The sequence below is a fragment of the Mus caroli genome, unplaced genomic scaffold (genome assembly GCF_978045245.1).
Source record: "Mus caroli unplaced genomic scaffold, Mus_caroli_1 scaffold_10, whole genome shotgun sequence".
Lineage (NCBI taxonomy): Eukaryota > Metazoa > Chordata > Mammalia > Rodentia > Muridae > Mus > Mus caroli.
Genome location: NW_028227265.1, coordinates 15,670,356 through 15,694,693, shown reverse-complemented (window position 1 = coordinate 15,694,693; position 24,338 = coordinate 15,670,356). Strand labels below are relative to the sequence as shown.

General features: G+C 41.1%; 1 protein-coding gene across 3 annotated transcripts in view; it reads right to left on the bottom strand.

Moving 5' to 3' along the window:
* Positions 1 to 24,338, bottom strand: part of Adamts18 (ADAM metallopeptidase with thrombospondin type 1 motif 18) — a 155,421-nt gene that overhangs the window by 53,803 nt on the left and 77,280 nt on the right. For all 3 annotated transcript variants that reach the window (XM_085844260.1, XM_021170369.3, XM_085844261.1), the window contains 6 exons: positions 21,955 to 22,148; positions 21,634 to 21,717; positions 19,812 to 19,971; positions 17,791 to 17,896; positions 11,809 to 11,946; positions 9,042 to 9,195 (listed from right to left, as the gene is read on the bottom strand). In XM_085844260.1, the coding sequence (XP_085700386.1) occupies positions 9,042 to 9,195; positions 11,809 to 11,946; positions 17,791 to 17,896; positions 19,812 to 19,971; positions 21,634 to 21,717; positions 21,955 to 22,148 (836 nt within the window). The remainder of the gene's footprint in view (positions 1 to 9,041; positions 9,196 to 11,808; positions 11,947 to 17,790; positions 17,897 to 19,811; positions 19,972 to 21,633; positions 21,718 to 21,954; positions 22,149 to 24,338) is intronic.

Here is a 24,338-nt window from a genome sequence, read left to right as displayed (position 1 = left end):
GTGGGCCACTTGCAGGCATCAGTTCTCTCCTTTCACCCTGTGAGTCCTGGCAATCAAACTCAGGCCATTGGGCTTAGTGGCAAGTACCTTTACCCTCTGAGACATCATCTTGCTGGGCCTGAGGTCTGTTTTCTGATGACAGTGACAATATCCTGGGTAGCAGACCACAAGTGAGGAGGCAAGCAACTCTAACTCAGGCCATGTCCCTGGCATGGTTTAGAACTGCTACCGGCTGGCTACAGGTCCACTTTTCTCTAGTTGTCAGTCTGCAAGTGATCAAATGACCACCTGACCCCACAGAGGCGTTCTTATGGACAAATGAGACACCACACAGTCAGGGACCATTCTGCCTGGCACACATGGCTCCTAATGTGGTGGCTTTTATTGTCACCATCACTGCCACATTCTTAACCTTGTGATTTCCCAGTACCACTGCAAGGTAATTCTTGGCAGGAAACATATGAAGCAATTTAAAGGGTTTTGAGGTGGCCTCTCAACAAATGGGATAACATCTATATGGGCTCCCATACCAAGGTACTCTCAAGCTGAAGGCAGTTTTTGAGGAAGAGATGTGAGGTGTGTAGGTTGGACTGAGGAGAAAGGGGTCTCTATGGAAATAGTTCAAGTCACTCCTATGAACTTGATGTCCATGGAAACAGTTCAAATCACGCCTATGGACAAGGGCTAGAGGTGTCATCTATCCATTTGGGGAAAAGATCATTTTGCTAGTGAGCGTCTTCAAACCTAGTGCAGTTCAAGCCATAACATTGAAGACTAAATAGGTTTGTTTCCTACAGCCAATGGCAGCTGTCAAAATGATCCCAGCATAGAGTAAAGAAAAGGAGAGACCATGAGGAGAAAGGGAAGAAGTGGAGGGGGAGGGTGGTCTAGACACCACAGCCAAAGCCAAGCCACAGGGCTGAGACAAAGGGCAGCTGGAGAAGAGCAGGCAAAACACGGGGATTCCAGAGTGAAAGGAGACAGGCTGTACGGACATGTTATTTCCCCTGTGGTGAAGTGCAGAAGTCAAACGTAATTATAGCCGACGACATGCTTTAACGACCACAAAAACCCTCTGAGAAAACTCCCTTTCAAAGTAAACAAAAAATGGGAGCTTGCACTTTTTTTTTTTTTGCTGGCACCTCCCCCTCTCTCCCCCTCCAGTATATTCTACTTTGTCTTATCTATAATTACCTGGACTTAAGTCATAATTTAAGAGAAAGAGAAATAACCATAGAGACCCTAAGGTTTCATGTTGCCTGGATATGATCCTCCCACCTCAACAAGACCACATATTTAAGCTGTGCTGGCTGGACTGGGTCCTGTCATTTGCTGACCCATGCTCTCTGGTTATATTCCACAGGATGAGTTCCTTCGAGTAAAATATGACATGTTGAAGAGGTTTAAAAGCTTCTGAAAACTCAAGTTCTATAGGTTGTATATGTATCCAGATACTCACTGATCCTTCTTAAGGTGTACAACCATGTTGACTTTACCTTCAAAATACCTCCTGAATTTAAACAATTGTTCCCACACCCATTGCTGCCGCCCTGTCCCCTGCCTCTTTCCATGTGCCTTTATGCCATACCCTTTATCAAATGGCAAGTTGTTCTATTTATCTCCATCCCTACCCAGTGAATTCTCAGCAAGGCACTATCTGATATAATGGCCCATAGCTGTATATGACTTTTGCCCTAGTCACATGTCACACTTTTGAGAGTCAGATATGATATGCGAGTATCATAATCAATAACAGAGGACAGTTCCATCATTATAGCAAGTTATACTAGCCAGCATTATGAGCTTGAGGGAGCCTTCCATGTAAGTCAGTCAGTTCATGTTATTTCTTTGTTCAAACCACATGATGCTGTCTCACTACACTCAATGTAGTCCAAAGTCCTCATCCCCTTCCATGCCAGATACTGAATCCTCTTTATCCCTCTGCTCTCATATCTTACAGGTTACCTCTTGCTGTTGTGGTTTCATTCCCTCGACTGTGATAAAACCTCCAACTAAAAGCAGCTTATAAGGGAAAAGATGAGTTGGTTAATAACAATTCCAGATTACAGTCCACCCTAACAAAGAAGTCGCAGTATCAGGACCTTGAAGCAGCTAGTCCCCAATCAAATCAGTGAAAGAATCAATGTATCAATGTTTGCTTGATCTCAGCTAGCTTTCTCCTTTCTTATATGCTTCAGGGCTCCCTTACTAGGGAATGGTGCCTCCCACAGTGGGCTGAGTCTTCCCATATCAATTAATCATCAAGAAATACCCCTCACACAACCCCAGTAGCCCATCTGATCTAGATAATTCTTCATTAAGACTCCCTTTCATGGGTGATTCTATGTTGTATTAAGTTTACAGTTAAACTAAGCAGCACACTTGCTTACAGCACTCTATCTACATTGGCTCAGCACTCTGAAAGCACCTGGGTTGCTCCAAACACTGGCCTTTGCATCTCTCATTCTATTTGTATTACCAGCAAAATGCCTAACAGTGGCCCACTTTCTTATTTCCTCCCAGCCTACCAAAAGCTCACTTTCAGAACTCATTTGTGCGTATGTGCTTGCACATGCATGTGAGTTTTCATGTGTGTCTATCAGGGCTTCACATATGCTAGGCAAATGCTCTAAAACTTAGTAACACCCCAGCATCACTAATAAAAATTGAATCAGCCACCACCTAATGTACCTTAAACCCATTCTATTCCAAAGTCGTTTCACCAATAATTTGTTTATAAAGTTTTGTTTATAATATTCTCCATATATCATCATCTTCCTTCCTAACAGAGTGCCACTGTTGTAAGGGCAGGGTACAAGGCAGACTTCAATAAATATTTTCAACAAGTCAGTATGCAAATTAAAATGATGGACTTTAAAATTAGAAAACAACCTCACTGGTAGTGAAGAATCTGGGAATCTCAAGAGGAATCTTCAATAAACATGCCCGTGGTGGTGGCACACATCTTTAACTCAGCACTCAGGAGGCAGAGGCAGGTGGAACTCAATGCTTCTGAGGCTAGGCTGGTCTACATGGTAAGAATATAACTCAAAAAAAAAAAAAAAGCTATGAGACTCTGATAAAATGTTCCGAAAAACATAATGAAATTGGGCACTGCTGGGAATATTAGTTCAAGGAAGAGCACTTATCTAGCATGCAGGAAGCTCTAAGTTCAATTCACTATTGAAAAGACAAGACAAGAAAGAAAAGGACAAAACAAAAATCCAAGTCTTCTTGCTATGAGTTTCCCCTCTATTACTTGAATGACTCTATACCTGTTCTCTTCAGTGTGCTTAATGGGAAAAATGAGACTCAGGAAGAATTCTTCAACTGCTCTTAGCAGGGAGTCTCTCCTAGGCTGGGACTGAAATACATTGTGTTTAATCTCTCCACCCAAGCTTTTAAGTGGGGACAGTAAGTAAAAAGCAGCAACCAACAGATAGTGTTACTGACATCATTTTAAGACTCTAGTTCAATCCACTCGTAGCCATATGCACCCGTTTTAAGCATATGGTCCTCAAAGCTCTGATGAAGTGTATGTAATAGAGTAGACACCACCACAAATCAAGACAAAACATTAGTCACCCTTCAAAATGACCCTCTTGCAGGCAACCACCGTTCAGATAGCTGTCAGATATGGCATTATCTGTCTGTTGCAGGATTTTCCCTGTCCAATCACATTAGGGCAGTGGGAGGCTTGTGATTGGACAAGAGAAGGGAGGCCGAACGAGTTGAGGAGACAGAGAGAGAGGTCTCAGGGGGAGACAGAGAACCATAAGGGGCTGATGTGGTGTTATCAAAAGGTTAGAATAATTGGGTTAAAGCTTTATCGTTATCAATTGGCTCTGAAATTATTGTATTGGCATCTTGTAAATTTCAATTAAATTGATATATAAATCTAATTGGTTAACTATAAGCTTAAAAGTCTTGTTTCTACTAGGTGTTGAGAAGGCTAACCAGGGGTGTGTGGGGCGTTATATGGAAGCAAGAGGAACTTGGGGGGGGGCGCATCTTAGAGATAGTCTGTTGGGAGCCCTGTGGCCTCACAGGGCCAGCAAGTTGGCAGACCAAGAGACCGAGCAAGTGAGATCACCTGGCACAGGGGCTAGCTCTAGAGAGTTGTTGGCAGCAGCAGGAGTGCGGGAACATGGCCTGGCACTGCCAAGAGTCGGCAGGGTCATATTTTATTATTTCCCTCAACATCTGTCCTTCAACTTCAAAATGTAGAATTGTACCAAATGGACTCATGGCTTCCCCCCACCCCCACCCCCCACCCCAACATGTAGTTTTTAGTTCTTTATGTTTCTGTGTATGGTTACTTTTTTTTTTTTCAAATTCTTAAACAAGATTTAATCCTTTCTGCAAAAACAAAAACTTGTATTCATCTCATTCATGTGCAACTGTGTGTCCTTAGTAAATGATAAAATTTTATATTTTCCAAAGACGAGTTTACTTCTTTCTTGCCTATCAGTAAATGTTTTATTTTTTATTAAGTATTTATTTCATTTACATTTCCAATGCTATCCCAAAAGTCCCCCACCCAATCCCTCACCCGCTCCCCCACCCACCCACTCCCACTTTTTGGCCCTGGCGTTCCCCATTTGGAGGGCATTTTCTGGATCCAAGGGTAAAGGTATTTGTATAAAGATATAGCTATTTCTACATAAATCAATGGTTACATTCCTCAGTGTTCAAAAAGTTCATTCAAATATATATAATCAAGTCAACATGGATTGCCATGTTGACTCAGAAGCCAGGGTTTCATTGTTTTCTTTTCTATTGGGACTCTACATGTGATCTTAGATTAGTTCCCTTCAATTGCCTTACTGTTGAGTTCAAGGGGAACAATATTAGTGCCATAGATTTTTCTATTGGTATATTAATGAAACACTGGATTCAGACAAGGAGAGATCTAGAAAAACAAACAATTACAGATTGAGAAGAATTGGAGTGTGGCTGCAATCAACTGTATACATTTTTGCTTGTTTTGTTTTTGTGGCCAACTGGTCTGCAACACGATCTAGCTTTAAACTATGCACCTCCCGTTTTGCAGATAAAAGGGGCAAGCCAAACTCTCTGTTGGAGGTGAGGTATCTTTAGAAGATCATTACAAGAGAAATATGGTTTCTTTAGCCAAATGGCACAGACAAGCAATGCTGGGAATACCTTGTAGCCTGCATTCCCAGTGCTACCTCACTTTGCATATATGTATCTGGCATGCTTAAGTGTGTATGCATGTTGGAATGTGGAAGGGCATATGTGTTTAGAGGCCAGAGGTCAATGCTGGGTATCTTCCTCAACTGTATACATTTTTGTTTGTTTGTTTTGGTTTGGGGTTTGGTTTTGTTTTTTTTTTTTTTTTTTTTAAGACTGGGTCTCCTACTGAAGCTGAAGTCTATTGATTCTTCCAGTTTAGCCCAAAATATTTATCCTGCCTTCTGATCCTTGGAATTACAGGCTAATTGCCATACTCAACAACCTGGATTTTAAATGGATGCTGAGGATACAACTCTGTTCTCACACCTTATCTACTGAGCCATTTTCCCCAGCCTGAGATACCCCTTCTATCACATAAATCACCCTGAAGGATGAAAGCGGGAATGGAAGCAAAATCTACTTTATGAAAGTGGGAGTTTTTAAAACAGTGAACCTAGACCAACTGTTGTTTGTTACAAGGCGAATTATGGGGGAACCTCCTGTTACGTCAGACAAGTAGTGAGTAGGTTTTACACAAACTCAAGCAAGAAACAAGTATATATGATTCCAGTATGGAGCCATAAGTTCACAATGGTGATGCATAAGATGGAGCTCAGGGGAAATCGTATTTAAATTATCTTGGGGGAGAAAGAGAGGTATCTCACATCTCTAGCAGTACAGAATGGTTCCATGTTTATCATACAGAAGTCAATGAGGTATGCTAGAATGGGAAATCCACAGGGAAGGGTTGTGCACATGAGAAAGGAAATATCAAATAGAAAATTTGAAGGTGCTCAGCAGTTTAGAGCACTGACTGGTCTTCCAGAGGTCCTGAGTTCCATTCCCAGCAATCACATGGTGGCTCACAACCATCTGTAAGGGGACCTGGTATGTCTGAATACTGCTACAGTGTACTCATATACATAAAATAAGTAAATAAATCTCTTTTAAAAATGTGCTTCTGACTCCCCAGAGAATTTCACACAACAGAAACCAAGGTATTTTTCCTGTGACCCCAGTTAGTTCTCATGTGAGTGGGGACACTATAATACCCTGGGACTGTCCCCACTATCTCCCTTTCTGGCTTAACATTTGCAGTGAGATTATAATGTGAAGCTGGAAGAAGAGAGAGAGAGTGGGTACAAGTAAAAAATAGTCTCAGACACCTCTTTCTTCATGAAAACGTCAGGCAAGCTGGTGGCAGTGACGTTGAACATGAACGAGATCAAGAGAAGACACCCTTATGTAGAAGGATGCAACTAGACCCATAGAACAATCTCACAAATTTGACAGAGAGCTATTACCTTCTCTTTACAGATGTGGGCGTGCAGGTCAAGGGAGGATAAATTATTTATCCAGGATTCTAGGCAAAGTTGAAATTAGATACTAACCCCAGGTCTGCCTTAACTCCCAAGGGTTGAATATGTGTACTTTTTATTAAAAAGAATTATTTTATTTAAATTCATTCTCTCTCTCTCTCTCTCTCTCTCTCTCTCTCTCTCTCTCTCTCTCTGCATGTGTGTGTGTGTGTGTGTGTGTGTGTGTGTGTGTGTGCTTGCACATAAGTGTAGGTGCTCCAAGAATGCCAAAGACGCTGTCAGATCTCTTGAAGCTAGAGTATAGGAAGTTATAAGGAGCCCAGTATAGGTTTGGGAATTGTACTTAGGTCCTCTGGAAGAACAAGCAGCACTCCTAACCACTGAACTATCCCTACCTCTGTAGACATGCTTATAACTACCATGTTACCCTGCCTTTCTAGGAGGAATGGCAAAGTTCATGAAGATTAAAGGGAAAAGGTTGAAAGAGCAATGACAGCACAGTGAAGGCCTTGAAGATAAATGCAAAATAGTTTTAATGGGATTTTACTGTGTTGAAAAAATGTGTGTGTGTGTGTGTTAGAGCACAGCAGGGCACTATGTATAACCATTAGAGGTGTGTCCATGACTCAGGTTATAAGCAAGATTAGTGAAATACCAAAGGCTAGTTCACAGGGAAAACAAACCCACACTTAGGAGCCATCAATCAATCGCACCTTCCCCCTCCACTGCCATCATAAACCGTCTCTGTTAACCCAGACGCCCCAGCTCGCTTCCAGACAACCAGGCATCTCTGAGCTGGCCATCATTTTAGGTCATTTCATTTAGAATTTTCATTTCCATCCACTATGCTTTCCAGGGTCAACAAAGGCTGAGATAGCATCTTTAAAAATATGATGTGGCACCAGAAAATGATTAAGGCGAGGTTCTGACACCCTCCTCACGGCCTGACACAGAACAGGCGTGACCCCGGTGGAATGTGACTCATTCAGGAGCTCCCCTGAAATTCTAAAGGGAACCATCCTTATTACGAGCTACACACTTATACCGTGTGTGTATTCACTGACGGGGAAAGCTGGTGAATCTCAGGATGAAGTGAACAACTTCATACTCAGGAGACACAGTGAATGGGTTACTTCCCCCAGTGTTGTGATTTAACAGGCAAATTGAAAAGAGCTTTAAACTTGCTCATTTTTAAAAACCTACCACGCATAAACACTTGCCAACCCAAAGCCCACGTGTCGTGGAGGATATGCTCAAAAGATGCATCTGTGGATTAGTTTTTTAGTAGTAGTGCTTTTAAATTGCATTAACTTATATAGCTTCATGTCAAACCTGTGACTGGATAGATACCGTTTCTCAAGAATGGACTTAATGGGTGAGTTCTCTTTCTGCAAAGCATAAAACTACAGAGATACCACACAAGTCATGACAGCGGCTGCTGAGTTGTCAGATCGAGGGAAACTGGTATCCAGGGAAGGAGAGGCGGCGGCTTAACTTCCATGTATGTGATGTATGTTTTGTTTAGATTTCATCACTTAAAAGTTCCGTGTCTTTAGGCAAGCTGGATACCTTCTCTGGGATGTAGGTGAGAGGGGAGCACTAACTTTTACTTCAAAGTGGTTTTGAAGACGGAGGTCAGGTACAATAAATCTTTGGGCAGAATGCCTTTTGTAGCACGGAGGGTCATGCAGAGACTGCTGGAATGGTGGCAGCAATAGTTAGATGACAGTGTAGCTGCTGATTCATGTTGCTATGGTGACAGAGAAGGAGCGATAGGGGGAGGAGAGGGAAGAGGAAAAGGATAAAGCATGGAAGAAATGGAGGAAAGAAGAGGCTACCAACTGCTATTTCCCATGCGTTGTATCTTCCACCAGACACTGGAAAAAAGCAAAGTTTAAAATCATGGCACATGCTATTGGCATTGGGACTACAATGTTATTAGGAATGCACTTCTTGACAGAGCACAACCCTGTTTCTCTTATTTCTACACACTAGAATTCTGTATTTTCTCACTTATCTTTGCGGCGAACTTGTTTCCTTCCCAAGAGTGGATTCGAAAACCATGCTGAGACTATGAAAGAGGAAGTCAACTTCCGGTACTAGAGAGAGTTTATCTGCTGTATTGGTTTTCTTACACAGTGAAGGGCACACGTTTATTCATGGCATGGTGATTTTGAAACACACCACTTTAAACTCACATAAAGACAACCAAAGGCCTTGGTTAGCAGGAGCCATCACTCTCAGCTTTACTACAAGGAGTAAAGCCTGCCAGTGAGAAGGGGAACATTTTCTTCCAAGGACACAGACAACTGGTATTTAAACCAGGCGGACATGGTCTATGGGGGATAAGCCTGGATAATTCATTGACAGGAAAATTACCACTTAATTATCATGCCAAACAAATGACATTTGAGAGATAACCCAGATGCTAACCTTTGGCCTCAGCAAACCAAATGTTTATCCTTTTGGTAGGTACAGGCACATGGCATACCCTTAATGCAAGTTAGACATCACAAAGAAACATACCTTCATAACCCCAAGGCTGCACAGCTTGGCTTTGGCTCCAAATTGCCACTTACATTGCATGTCGGCATCATAAATCTGTCCCGGGAGTTTGTCCGGATATTTATACTGTCCCGTTTGCTTGGGCTCATCCACCAGACAGCCAGCCTGCGGTGTACTACATTGATAACACATCCTTATTAACGGCTCTGTTCATCTGTGACCTTTTCCATTTAAAACTGCACCTCTGTGAGGGCAGTCATGCAGAGGAGCATAGAATGTGATTAGAGACACAGGCATGTGTTTAAAGTTTTTTTTAAAAAAAGTATGTTTTATTGCAAAGAGTGAGTCCAGTCTAAAAGGTTGGAATGTACACTGTCATAAAGGGTTTTATAGAGGGCTGGAAGTTCTGGTCATCTAACTAATGTGCACTAGAATTGGGTAGGAGATGGAAGTATAAATATAAGTAAAATCTCCTGTCTCTACAGTCTCATCCCAACAACACTGGACTTTTTTTTCTTCTGAGAGTCTACTGTATGATTAGCATTAGCTTAAGAAATTAAAGCACAAAATAAGTCAGACACAAAGGATATCTGTCTTCATGGGGTTTTAAGTGACGGTATACTTCTTACAGATAGGACTAAGAAGAAATAAGGATGTATGTTGTCTCAAATAAGCTTTACAAACAAAACCAAAGTTATAGCCAAAGAATCAGGAGGTTCTGGTTGTGCTGTGGTTGGCCTAGAATCCTAGCATTTGGGAAGTCGAAGAAGGGGGATCAGGTTCAAGGCCAGCGTTGGCATATGTAAGAGACCTTGTGTAAAATGTAAGAGCACCCCATACAATAAACTTTAGGATCAGGGGCAGAAGGGAGAAAGCTCCTCTGAAGGGTCTTGACAATGTGGTAAGGATATTTTTTAACCAAATAATCTCACTCCCATTTTTTTTATGTAATCAAACTGTGCCATCACCAAGGGGTTAATTAGTGATTAATTAGTGTGCCATCACTAAGGGGTTAATTAGTATGTGATATTAAATGTAAATGTGGAGTCATATACAGGGAGGTACTATCAACTGTGCATCCATAATGACTTTATATAATTCTCGTAAACCTCCTTAAGGATTATGACTCCCACAAGGGCTGTAACGTCGATGAAACAAGAAAATTAAATGTGCTTAACCCAGCAGCGAAGGTAATGCCAATAGCTGCTGTAGCTATCATTACTACGAAAAGCCCTAAATGACAGTGATGCCATGACGGTAATTTAATCCACCTGGAATTGATCTTGATTTATGATATTTACTGAGCCCATTCTCATGTGAGGTAGGAAAGACAACGTCAATCCCCAAACAATGAGCCTGAAATTAATATGGAAATATAGAAGGACGTGGGTTGTGATAAATCAGAAATATCTGTCCATTTTTTTACTATGAGTTGGGCATCAGTCAGCTATACCTACTCACATTTAATCTGCCTTGTTGATGCAGGTTTTCTGTGAACATTTCCAGCTAATACACAGTAGCATAGGTATGAACATATCAGGATCATCGATTTGTCATGAAACATCACTAATATCTGGTCAAAGGGGGAGTGATTAGAGCGCCTATATCTATGTCTTATGTCAGATCTATGTGAATCAATATGGACTAAAAATATGGAGAGACATGCATGCCATTAAGCACTGAGTTCATTTTTTTTAAGATTACTCTTCTTTTTTTTTTTTTACTTAAGTGTACGTGTCTCTGTGTGTAAGCATTTGGCAGAAGTCAGAAAGGGGCATCCCTATAGCTGGAGCCATGGGCATCTGTGAGCCATGCAACATGGGTGCTGAGAACCTAAACTCCAGTCCTCTGCAAGAGCAACTGGCACTCTTAATTGCTAAGCCATCTCTCCAGCCCTCCGTTCATTTTTTAAAAATATAAATCAGACACTGGGCTCTCCTAAGTTCTACAAGCCGGTGTGTTAGATTAAATTAATTAGCCGGCAGAAAGGCTATACATCTAGGAGTTCTGGAAAAGAGGGAGGGAGGGAGGGGGTGAGGTGTAGAGAGAGAGAGAGAGAGATTATGAATGTTAGGTTTTAGGATCAGAATGGATCTCAATGTGAGTCTTGAATTGGGAGTGTTCCAGCTGACATGCATTAAGCAATTTGTGTCTGTGTGTGTTCCTGTATATGTTTCCACATATATGAGCTTCTGAATATCACAACCCAAGCATGCAGGTCAAAGGACAACCTGCAGAAGTCAGTTCTCTTCCCACCATGACACTCCCCAGTATGGAATTTAAGTTGTCAGGCTTGACAACTTAGCAAGTGCATTTATTTACTTGCCACCCAGTAAGGCAATATGTGGAGTGACTCTAGCACAGGAATAGGACTTCAGTATATTTTCAACAACCAGATCATTACAATTATCAGTGTAATCATAGTAGGAATTTTTAGTCTTTTTCTTCAGTGAGATACTAAAAGGCATTTCTGTGGAGTGTTTGCCATTTGGTTCATTTCCTTTTTGGGCGCTAGAAGTTAAACCTGGTACCTTCGTGTATGTAAGGCTAGCACTCTACTGATAAGCTCTATCTGTAAGCCTCCTTTTTCACTCTTTATTCTTCGGGCTGGCCCTGAACTTACATTCTAACCCAGGTTAGACCATTGCCTCTCAATCATTCTGTCTCAGCCTCCCAAGCAGTCACAATGGCCAGCCCATCCACCAGGCCTGGCTTGAATATTTTCTTTCATACCCACTGAATACTGCTACAGAACTGGTCACAGACCCCAGGATTTTGTCCATTTTACCTGAGGAATTTCTTTAGATACTGTCGGCTGCAGGACGACCATGAAAACACCCCATTGTTTCCAGTCAGTGTGGGTGACATGATGTTGCCTTCTGCTTTCCTGCAGGGGTTGCCTTCACCATCATGAACCATGCCAAAGCTGAAACAGAAAGGAAAACTGCCTTCTGTGAACCCATGCTCCAAGTTAGCACCAGAAAAATGAGGGGAGGGTGAGCACCTAGACACAGCAGACCCAGGTGGGCAACAGAAATCATGACAAGATTAGTTACTTTGAACTGCTGTATAATTTCTGCAGAAAATCTCCAAGAATGTTAAATACTTTATTATTTACTGGCCACAAAACTGAAGAACGGTTTATCTGCTGTGTATGTAAAGGCTAGGATGTAGATCAATAAGATGGCTCAGCGGTTAAAAACCTTGTGGCCAAACTTGACTGTTGGAGTTCAATCCCTGGAACACACAGGATGCACACACATATGCACAAACACTCATGCATACACACATGCATGCATGCAATCACATAAAATAAAATTAAATGAGTAAAATAATAAATGTTAAAAAAAGATTTAACTGTCTTAAAGCTTAGATGGCTAATTTCTAAAAATTAAAAATAGCCACTTTCTCCTGTTACCAATGCTAGAACTATGGTACAGAAGTTCAGAGTAAGGAGAACGTAGGCACAGGAGAAGGTAATTATAAGCCCTTTATGGATATATGTTCATAAAGCTAACAACATATAAATCTTCCCTCAAAAGATGATCAACTGATTAGTTAAACTCTCTCATTCAGATTATAACTGAGTCTCCTCATGAAAATAAAGATCTTTACAAAGTAATGAGGAAAACTATTCAAAACACATGAGAGAAAACCCAGACCCTTCCAGCTTGTTAGAGAGCACTGTAAATGGTTTCTGAACACAGTTCTTTCTATGACATGAGAATGATGAAGTCCTTTGCAGAAAATAAGCATTACAAAATCATTTCAATGCATTACGTGTGTGGGGGAGGGGGGTGTCTGGAAAAAGGTGACGCAGTGTTTAGGAGCGCTTGCTGTTCTTCCAGAGCACTCAGTGTGGTCCTCAGCACCCATGACATCAGGTGGGTCACAGCTGCCTATCACTCGGATGCCCTCTTTGAGATTCCCTCAAGATGACACGTACTGTTGCTAATTTGTTTTGGGTCTCCTTGCATGCAAAGGAAGTGCGTTGTCTCTTGTTGTCATAGGAGGTGCTACAGAACACTTCTGCAGCCATCTTTAGAAAATATTCATGAAACAAAGCGCATTTTGTGATGTTTCTTTTAAGAGAAGCAAAGCACAGAGAAATGTTTATATGAAGTTACCATGAATTTAAATTGTTCTTAATCTGATCATTTAAAGAAATAAAATCTGCCTCTTTTTATTTTCTTTCTTTCTTTCTTTCTTTCTTTCTTTCTTTCTTTCTTTCTTTCTTTCTTTCTTCCTTTCTTTTTTCGAGACAGAGTTTCTCTGTATAACCCTGGCTGTCCTAGAACTCACTCTGTACACCAAGCTGGCCTCAAACTCAGAAATTTGCCTGCCTCTGCCTCCTAAGTGCTGGAATTAAAGGCGTGCGTCACCAATGCGTGGCTAAAATCTGCATCGTAAGTGGATTAAGGAACTCCACATAAAACCAGAGACACTGAAACTTATAGAGGAGAAAGTAGGGAAAAGCCTCGAAGATATGGGTACAGGGGAAAAATTCCTGAATAGAACAGCAATGGCTTGTGCTGTAAGATCAAGAATCGATAAATGGGACCTCATAAAATTGCAAAGCTTCTGCAAGGCAAAAGACACCGTCAATAAGACAAAAAGGCCACCAACAGATTGGGAAAGGATCTTTACCTATCCCAAATCGGATAGGGGGCTAATATCCAATATATATAAAGAACTCAAGAAGGTGGACTCCAGAAAATCAAATAATCCCATTAAAAAATGGGGCTCAGAGCTGAACAAAGAATTCTCACCTGAGGAATACCGAATGGCTGAGAAGCACCTGAAAAAATGTTCAACATCCTTAATCATCAGGGAAATGCAAATCAAAACAACCCTGAGATTCCACTTCACTCCAGTCAGAATGGCTAAGATCAAAAATTCAGGGGCTGGTGAGATGGCTCAGTGGGTAAGAGCACCCGACTGCTCTTCCGAAGGTCCAAAGTTCAAATCCCAGCAACCACATGGTGGCTCACAACCATCCGCAACGAGATCTGGCGCCCTCTTCTGGAGTGTCTGAAGACAGCTACAGTGTACTTACATATAATAAATAAATCTTAAAAAAAAAAAAATTCAGGTGACAGCAGATGCTGGTGAGGATGTGGAGAAAGAGGAACACTCCTCCATTGTTGGTGGGATTGCAAGCTTGTACAACCACTCTGGAAATCAGTCTGGCGGTTCCTCAGAAAATTGGACATAGTACTACCGGAGGATCCAGCAATACCTCTCCTGGGCATATAGCCAGAAGATGTCCCAACCGGTAAGAAGGACACATGCTCCACTATGTTCATAGCAGCCTTATTTATAATAGCCAGAAGCTGGAAAAGAATCCAGATGCCCCTCAACAGAGGAATGGATACAGAAAATGTGGTACATTTACACAATGGAGTACTACTCAGCTATTTAAAAAAATGAATTTATGAAATTCTTAGGCAAATGGATGGACCTTGAGGGCATCATCCTGAGTGAGGTAACCCAATCACAAAGGAACTCGCACAATATGTACTCACTGATAAGTGGATATTAGCCCAGAAACTTAGGATACCCAAGATATAAGATACAATTTGCTAAACACATGAAATTCAAGAAGAACGAAGACCAAAGTGTGGACACTTTGCCCCTTCTTAGAAATGGGAACAAAACACCCATGGAAGGAGTTACAGAGACAATGTTTGGAGCTGTGATGAAAGGATGTACCATCTAGAGACTGCCGTATCCAGGGATCCATCCCATAATCAGCTTCTAAATGCGGACACCATTGCATACACTAGCAAGATTTTGCTGAAAGGACCCAGATATAGCTGTCTCTTGTGAGACTATGCCGGGGCCTAGCAAACACAGAAGTGGATGATCACAGTCAGCTATTGGATGGATCACAGGGCCCCCAATGGAGGAGCTAGAGAAATTACCCAAGGAGCTAAAGGGAACTGCAACCTTATAGGTGGAACAACAATATGAACTAACCAGTACCCCGGAGCTCTTGTCTCTAGCTGCATATGTATCAAAAGATGGACTAGTCAGCCATCACTGCAAAGAGAGGCCCATTGGACTTGCAAAGTTTATATGCCCCAGTACAGGGGAACCCCAGGGCCAAAAAGGGGGAGTGGGTAGGTAGGGGATTGGGGGTGGGTGGGTATTGGGGACTTTTGGGATAGCATTGAAAATGCAAACGAGGAAAATACCTAATAAAAAAATAAATTAAAAAAAGAGTACATTCCTATAAGCAGTTATAATTCCTATGGGGAAAATATAATATTACTATATAGTTACCTTTTGAAGGTAGGTTCTAACAAATGAGGATGAATATACAGGACTTTGCTGTGAGCTATGCCTACAATCTTGACATTTCTTTGCTAGTGTTCTTTCCAATTTAACAAGCAAGTGGAAGGTGGCTGTATACTGGATGGTTATCAGTGAACTCTCTGGGACTTGGAGGTGACTATTCCCCAAAGCATATTTACTAATCTCAAAAGACATTTGGCCAAAGCATTTCTGCATTCTTAGCTTTGCTAAACTAAATTCTTTATGCCTACGCAGAGAGCTGAGGGGATTTGAGACATTCTTTCTAAATACGGAGTGGAGAGATTAAAGCCATTGTTCAAGGAGGGGAAGCTGCTTAATTAGAGCCTCACTAGAAATTTTTTGGGGGCAAAAGAAAACCCAATTTGAACTCAATTTTGAGTTTCAAAGTTTTGCATTTTCAAAAGTACTTTAATCCAGTAGTCTTTTTGGAAGATACTTTCTTTCTGCTCATTTCAAAAGTCTTTCCCAAATCTCAGCCACTATCGCCTTCACTAATTTCATGCCAAAAAGGCCACATGCCAAGGTCTGATCTTGAAAATGTATTTCACTTCTGCACATTCTGTGTGCTCATGCATGCGTGCACATACTTGTGTGCACATTTGTATGAAACAGAAATTCAAGTTCAGCTCTGGTATGGCTCCTCGGGTCCTTTCCACTTTTGTTTTTGAGGTGGCATTTCTCATTGGCCTAGAACTCAAGTATTAGCCTCCTGCTGGACAGTCACTGCGCCTTGGGCATCTTCTAGCTTCTGCTTCTGCCTCCCTCAGTCCTGAGATTACAGCAGGAACTCCCACACCTGGGGGTTGAAAACAGGTCCTAAAGCTTATATAGCAAAAGTCTTACGAATCAAACTCTCACCCCAGCATCCTATCTTCTATCTCTAACACCTCTCTTCCACCCTACCTGAAGACTATGGCTTGTTTTCCTTAATGAGTGTATTGGATTTGGGGTTCAAGATAACTTTTATTTGTAAGCAAGAACGGTTACATTTAGCCGGGCATGGTGGCGCACGCCTTTAATCCCAGCACTCGGGAGGCAGAGGCAGGTGGATTTCTGAGTTCGAGGCCAGCCTGGTCTACAAAGTGAGTTCCAGGACAGCCAGGGCTATACAGAGAAACCCTGTCTCGAAAAACCAAAAAAAAAAAAAAAAAAAAAAAAAAAAAGAACAGTTACATTTTTCATAGCCAGTATTTTGAAAACTGAATACAGTATATCATTGCACTAGTGGGGGTAGATTTACATATTAGCATGATTAGCTTGTTTTATAAAAGGATGAGCCATTTCAGGGGTGGGGTGGCTTAGGCCTTTAGTCTCAGTACTTGGAAGGCTAAGGCAGGAGGTTTACAAGTTCAAGGCCAGCCAGGGACATGTCCTGAGAGATTGTTGCCACATAATACAAGTTAAAAATTAAGGGATGTATAAGACTCAGAGGCAGCGAATGTGTTTACTACACAAGGGGGAACAAATAGAATGGGCTTTAAATGTCTTCACCAAAGCAAAACCTTAATGAAAATAAATAACGTAGAAGACAAGAGAATTAGGGAAGTAGTGCACAGTTCGTTTGCAAACCCAAAAACCTTAAATGATGTAACATGTAATGTTAAAAAACAAACAAACAAACAAACAAGACATCAATGACTGGTCTTCACTGAATGTGTGTGTGTGTGTGCACATGAGTACATACATGTGATAGAAGTCAAAGGATAGCCTTGGGTATCATTCTTTGGTACTTTTTTCCCTTTGCTTCGAGGCAGTATCTCTCATTGTCCTAGAACTTGTCAAGTAGACTAGGATGTCTAGTCAGTGATCAAGACTAGTACTAGGGTTAGAGAGCTGCCTCCATATTGCTGGGTGAGGTGGTTTGAATGGGAATGATCTGCATAAGCTCATATATTTGAATGTTTGGTCCCCAATTGGTGAAACTATTTGGGAAGAACTATGAGATGCAGTCTTATTGGAAGAGGTGTACCACTGGGCTTTGAGGTCTCAAAAGGCCAGGCCAGGTCCAGATTTTTTTGTTCTCTGGCTCTCGCCTACCAATTAGAATCTCAGCTTTCAGCTACTGCTCCTGGGCCATGCCTGCCTATTGCCGTGCTCCCTGCCATGCTAATCACGGCCTATGCCTTTGAAATGCTTTCTTCTATAAGATGCACTGGTCATGGTGTTTCTTCACAGCAATACAACAGAAACTACGGCACTTAGATTACAAGCGTGCACCACCAGAGTTGGCTATTATTTTATGTGTGCTCTTTGGATCAAGATTACATCCTTTTACTTGAGTGGCAAACAGTTTAGCAACTGAGTTTTCTGCTAACCCCTAAGCCCTTTCAGAGTCCACAGTTTGAAGCTCTAAACAAGATGAATCCCATGTCATTGATATGATCATTAGAGGAAGGCCAAAGGATTACTTGGCCAGTTTCCATAAAGAGTAGTGAATTAAGAAGCTACTCACTTGTGTCCTGACTCATGCGCAATGGTGAAGGCCAGGCCAAGTCCTGTGTCTTCATTGATGGTACAGCTTCGGTACTTACTGCACATGCCACTGATAGGAGCAAATCCTATTGAAAGATCAATTTCAAATATTAACACTAACTGAGAATATACATATGGAGTTTAGTGGATTAGTACATTTAAGGGTTTTCTCTTTTGCAGAAGAGTAACAATGTCTTTATTGTCACAAAACTTTATATGACTTATCTAAGTTTATTATTAGTATAAGAGAAATTGATATAATGACAGTTATGGCAAGGTATAATGTTAAGTTAAGAGTATCTCTACTGTCTAAGGGTAGGTTATACTTTCCAGTTCTTTCCTGACCTTTCTCTAAAGCAGAAAACACAAACATGCCCAGGTAATACATACAGATCAAATTTACTTTTCTCCCATTCACAATGTAGCAAGTGTCTTCATTCTCCCTACAAGAACCATTATACAATCATTCCCATCATCCCTTGCTTCTATCTTGATCAACCTCATATAGCACATGGGTGTCTTTTCTTTCCTGCTATGTCCACGTAGGGTTAAATCCATACTTGTGAATTAGATGCATCCACCTCAATGCCAAGTCATGAGATCATCCAGGAAGTCTAATACTCAGGCACACATATGTGTCATGGGTGACACATATCATTTAACTAATATGTTACTTATGTCACATGGCAAAGGTAAGAAAGGACTGTAGACTAGGTGATAGAGGTCACAGAGATGCTAGATAAAGAAAGGGGACTTGGTTAATATGTGGCTCACAGTGAAGCTGACTTGGTGTCTAGCTGGCTGTTTCTGGTTTTGCTCCCAGTCCTACGTACTTAGGGCCTGGATATGTAAAAGTCCTGTGTTTCCTAATATATGGTATTTCCAATATATGTTTAGAAAACACCATATATTGTACTATACATTCAATATGTGTGTCTAAATTTCAAATTAGAATCTGAGATCCAGGCAGTTGAATCAGTTTGCTTTGGGCAGCATAGTCCTAGGCCTGGATGTTCACAATGTGTATGTGAATGTCTAAGCCCGAGTGACATGCTCCTTAAAGACAGTGACCTACGGAGCAGATCAGGGACTGATTCCTAGTGGTATGCTTGCTGTGTGCCAGCCTTTGTTTATACGTTTGTCTGCGGTTGTCTCCTCAGCGTAACTTCATTAGAGAAAGCTTCTCTCATTGGTTTATGCACTAGAAACCAGTCTGCAACTGGTTTCTAGCTAAAATATCAGATGTGAGTAGTTGCCACTTTGCAGAACAGAGCATGTTTACAGCAAAAGTTTGCAGATCTTGACAGGAATAACCCAATTTGTCCAAAAACCAAAAGCTCGGTTCCTACTATGAACAATACTATGGAAATAGGAGCAAGCAAGTGAAAGATGCTGTTCTTATGGTGATCGGCTTGTGCCAAAAAACATGGGGAGAATGGTGTTCTTCAAAGTCAAGGAGCTTGCTAAAGATGACACCAATGACCAGTGACACATTATGTGGTCATGGTGCTTATGGAATGACCTAAAACATGTTTAGTCAAATGACTGTCTTCATGTCACTGATCATCAGTTGGGGCAATAAAGAAAAATACCTACTGACTGATATACGGATGCTTCATAGCACAAGGAATCCACTAAAGTAAAACCCATTCACCACGGAACAAGGAAAGCTATTCCACAATTTAAAGACTTAAATACAGTGAAGCGTCACATAATGACCTCAGGCAACAGTGGGATATTTATACAACCATGGTCCGGTGGGAAAATAGTGTCTAGGGATGTCACCGCCATCTCAGATTCCGTGAGTACACTCTGAGACGGCCACACAGAAACATGACCTCATGACACGCTTCTCAGAATGTGTGATGGGGACGGTAAGTGACACAGGAGTATTATCAGTTCCCTTTGATGAGACTCAAAAGGGTCACACATCCGTCGGAAAGTTGTCATCCCGTCCTCCCAGCTAGTGAGGTATGCATGAGAGATCTGGGCATAGCATACCTAGTGTGTCACATGGTTCGTTCTTCCAGGAACAAATGTCAAATCCTGTGAGGAGGATGGCGTGGTCGTGTCTCTTGCCATTCTTTCCCACAAGAGCTGACTGCCACTGACAGAAGCTGTTTAGAGACTGGTCTGCATGGTGATTGATCAGCAGTCCTCCCTATGGGAAAGGTGCAGGGATTAAAGAGTGATGATTGTGCCAGAGGAGAGAAGGTTGAACCTTTGTAGCTGTGGAGGCAAACGCAGAAGTATCATGTTTCTTGGGGAACTTATCAGCAAGAAAAAAAGCCACTGAGCTAAGCTGGACCAATATATATATCTGGTTTAGGTTAATATAAATTTTAAAGTAAGCTTGAATTTTCAGTATGCACTTTCTAACTATATTGTTACAATAAAAGTTGTTAATTTTTTGTATATTTATTCATATTGAAGTTCAATAGTTTCTTCAGTAAAGTGTGACAAAGACAGCATCCATAGTTAACTTCTCTGTGAAGTTTGGTACCAAAAAGACTACGAGAAATCAATAACACAATGCAAGCTTACCAGATGGCAAAACATTTACTAGGCTCTCGAGAGTAAGGCATTAGGACTGGAGAGACAAAGGCTCAGAGATTAAGAGTGCTGGCTGCTTTTCTGCAGGACCCATGTACAATTCTTAGCATGACACGACAACTCACAACTGTCTATGACTCCAATCCTGGAGGGCCCAACACACTATCCTTGCCTGTGTGTGTACTAGGCACACCCATGATGCACATATATTCATGTAGGCAGAACACCCACACAATCAAATAAAAAGAGAGAAGACAGAAACTTTCCTAAAACAATTTTTTTTTTTTCAAAATCTTTGATTAGGCTAAACCAATGAGTTGGGTCAAGTCAAATGTTTTAGACAGTAATTTTGCCAGTGAATCAGAGTGCTGCTGGCTTCAGTATCCTTGAGCAGTTTGTGAGTGGCACACCAAAGCCCAAGTATTACACACACACACACACACACACACCATCTTTTTAAAATTCCAGGATAAAGCGCAAAACTCTCCACACCTGGGCAATTAGATCCCCTTTCTTCCTCCTCTCTCTGATTCTCTGCTGTTCACATTCTTTATTGGAGTTGGAGGTGAAGAGAACAAGCCCCGGGGGCTTTGAAAACTCATCTGCCTGATTGGTGAGATCATAGGGAAAGAGCCAGCTTCCAGATCCCAACACTGTAGAGCAGGGAGTGCCTTGCAATTTAGCACATTATTATAGGGTCTGTTATTGCAGTTGGCCTAATTCCTGTGCCATGCACCTCACCATAATCAATTCAAGGCAGCTTACGGCTCCTTTGTTTATTCTTTGTCATTCCTAAATTGGTGCTTGGGAGACCATAGACTTACTACAAGAATTGTATGATGGATTACTTCTGGTAAATTCTCGAAATGTGCTTACGTATCCACGTTGGTGTTGGTTGGTATAGCTGAGCTGTAAATCTCCATCAACTCTAAAATCTATGACTAAATTAACCTTTATCAGAAGAACTAAATATAAGAGTACTTACATTTTGTACATTTGCAACATTATGCTTAATATTTACATACAACTATTGATATATGCATAAGTATATTATCTAGATCAACATATAAAGTATTGTTTTGTGATGATTTAGCTCAATGACTGAATTGATAAATCCCTTTTAAACTGCACTTTCCCTCATGAGATGGTTGGTATACTTTCAAAAATGAGAGTCAAATGACCATTTCATGTATTGGTTTACAGTAGGTATTCAACAAATGCATCCTGAACAGCAGAACAAATGAATGAATAAACAAAGTTTTCCACTTACAGGTTCTTCTTCCAGCAGAATTAGGCTCACAACCACAATGTTTATGTCGCTTCCAATGGTCCCATCTTTGAACAGGCTAGAAACCTGTTGGGACAATTAAAACCACATACAAGTTTCTAAAGACATAATTGTACATGGAAAGAATCCATCAAACATATTGATATGGGTGTAGGTTTCAATCTTACCAGACACAAAAGTGATTTTTTTTCACAGTGCAAATTTTTCAATAAAAAAAAATATGGCTAAGCATGAGCCATTCCATCCGTACCAGGAATTCCTTGTTTTAGGGGTATCAAGAGGGTTCCTGACAATGCCCCTTACCATGTTCATGACTGTGAGAATGTACGTGGTGACGTCATCCTTGCCATGCTTCTCCACCATCTTTGCATCTGCCACCACAAGGGTCTCCACATTGAGACCATTTTGTGACTTTCCAGCTGACCTTCTGGGCCTCCCTGTGCCTCCATATTCGTCAAAGCGTAGATAGGCGTCCTCCGCAGGAGGCTTGGGGGCATCTGTGAGAGACAGAAGAGCATTTGGAAGGAAGACCAACAGACAAAATCTGGGTGACATAGGCTGAAAGAGATGGGAAAATGGGGAGGTGACACTGGGTGTCTCTGTTGTCACCTGCCCTAGGGCTTTGCACCTGAGATTTACTCGACAGATGCTTAGCTGCACGGATGGGTGGGCTGATGGACAGGTGGACAGATTGGTAGATTCAGAAATGTTAAAAATGCTCAGAGGTAAGTAAAAGAAAACAAACTACCAATTTAGCTGGCAGACAAGGCAGGCCAGCAAAGGAAGGAGGAAAAACCTCATTTTTAATCCCTTAATGGAATATATTGACTCTGTAATACCAACAACCAAAGGAAATGGCTGGCAGAATGTATAACCAACTGTGCCAGCTCCTGTTTGTGGAAGGAGCCCTCATCTGACTGTGTTGAACAGTGTGGGACCTGGTTGTCATCTGTGGCTACCAAGTTAGTGGAATATGGTTGATGAACAAAAGGATCCAAATTCATTCATATATATATATATATATATATATATATATATATATATATATATACATTCATATATATATGTATACACACATACATTCATATATGTATATATATATGTGTGTGTGTGGATCTGAATTCTCATATATATGTATGTGTGTATGTATGTGTATGTGCATGTGTATGTGTATGTATATGTATATATTTTAACTTGGTCTCTGAAAGAGATCAAATATCTCTGAAGCAATGAAGTATCTAAAATCTACCTTTCCAGCATTGAACCTTATGACATTTACATACAAATGAAGTACTTCCACTGGAAATTTTGTTATTGGAATTGATACTGAGTTAGAAGAGTAACCTTTCCAGAATATAACAGGAAAGAGAAAAAACAATTCAATGGTAGTAGTTTGTTACATAGTTTATAATTGAAGATGATAATGTTTTACAACTTAGAGCTAGATAAAATATTACTATATATTACTATATATTATATATATAATATATATATTATATTAAGTTACTATAAATAATTTGTTTTAAATTTTTTGTTATTTTGTTAACAGATGTTATGAGTGGTGTGTGTGGTGTGGAAGCCAGAAGTTGACAATGGGTGTATCTGTGTATCTTCCTCCATCAATCTCAGTCTTATACATGGAAGCAGGGTTCTCAGTTGAACCCAGGGCTTACCAATTCAGCTCTTCTAGTTGCAATTTTCCCAATAGATCCCCTTTCCACCTTCTTCATGTGCAGAGATTACAGGGTATTTGAGGGGAGGGGAATCTGACATTTACATGGGTGCTGGGTCTGAATTCTGGCTCTCAAACCTGTATAGCAAGACCTCACTATCCTGAGCCATCTCCTTAGCTCTTGCTTTTGTTTTTTTTGTTTTTTTTTTGTTGTTGTTGTTGTTGTTTTTTAATGGCAGAATCTCATTTTTAATGGCAGCCTGGGCTTGAATCTCCTACACAGTCAAAATGGCTTCAAATTCTCTTGCCTTCTGCTCCAGAGTCTTTGGATCACAAGTATACAGCACAAAGTTTGCTTTACACTGGTTTTGAACATAGTTAGAAAATGCAAACTTACACTTGGTTCTTATCTATTGGACTTCGCTAGTCTAGAAAAGAGCAAAAGAAACTGGAAATATGGCTTGGCTGGTTCAGAGCTTTACTGAGCCCTTGGGCCTGGGCTTGATCCACAAGCAAGGTTTGTTTGTTTGTTTGTTTGTTTGTTTGTTTTTGTTTTGTTGTTCAAACAGGAGCTTGTTATACAGGTTAGGCTGGCCTTGACCCCTTAATTCTCTCGTTTCACCCTTCCAAGCACTGATATTATAGGTATCCACCACTGGCTTATAGGACATGCCTAGGAGTCCCTCCGCTCATTGCCAGCCCCCTGTCAAGAGCCAATATTCCCGTGAGGTCTCCTGAGACGTCTCTTCCTTGGGTCTCTAGAAGGAACACTCAGCTGTGAATTTATCCCTAATTTTCTTTTTTCACTATAGAGAGCTGGGTACCCTCCCTAAGATCACAGAAACTAAAATAAGATTAATATCTTTGCTTAAAACTGGGAGATGCTAAAAAGGAAAAAAAAAAAAAAAAGGCCTGTACATCTTTCCTAGTTGAAGCTAGGAGAGCCACTCCTTCAACACGGGGTCCACCAATCCTTTTGCTAGGCGGCACCCCGGAACAAACTGCGCAGCCTCAC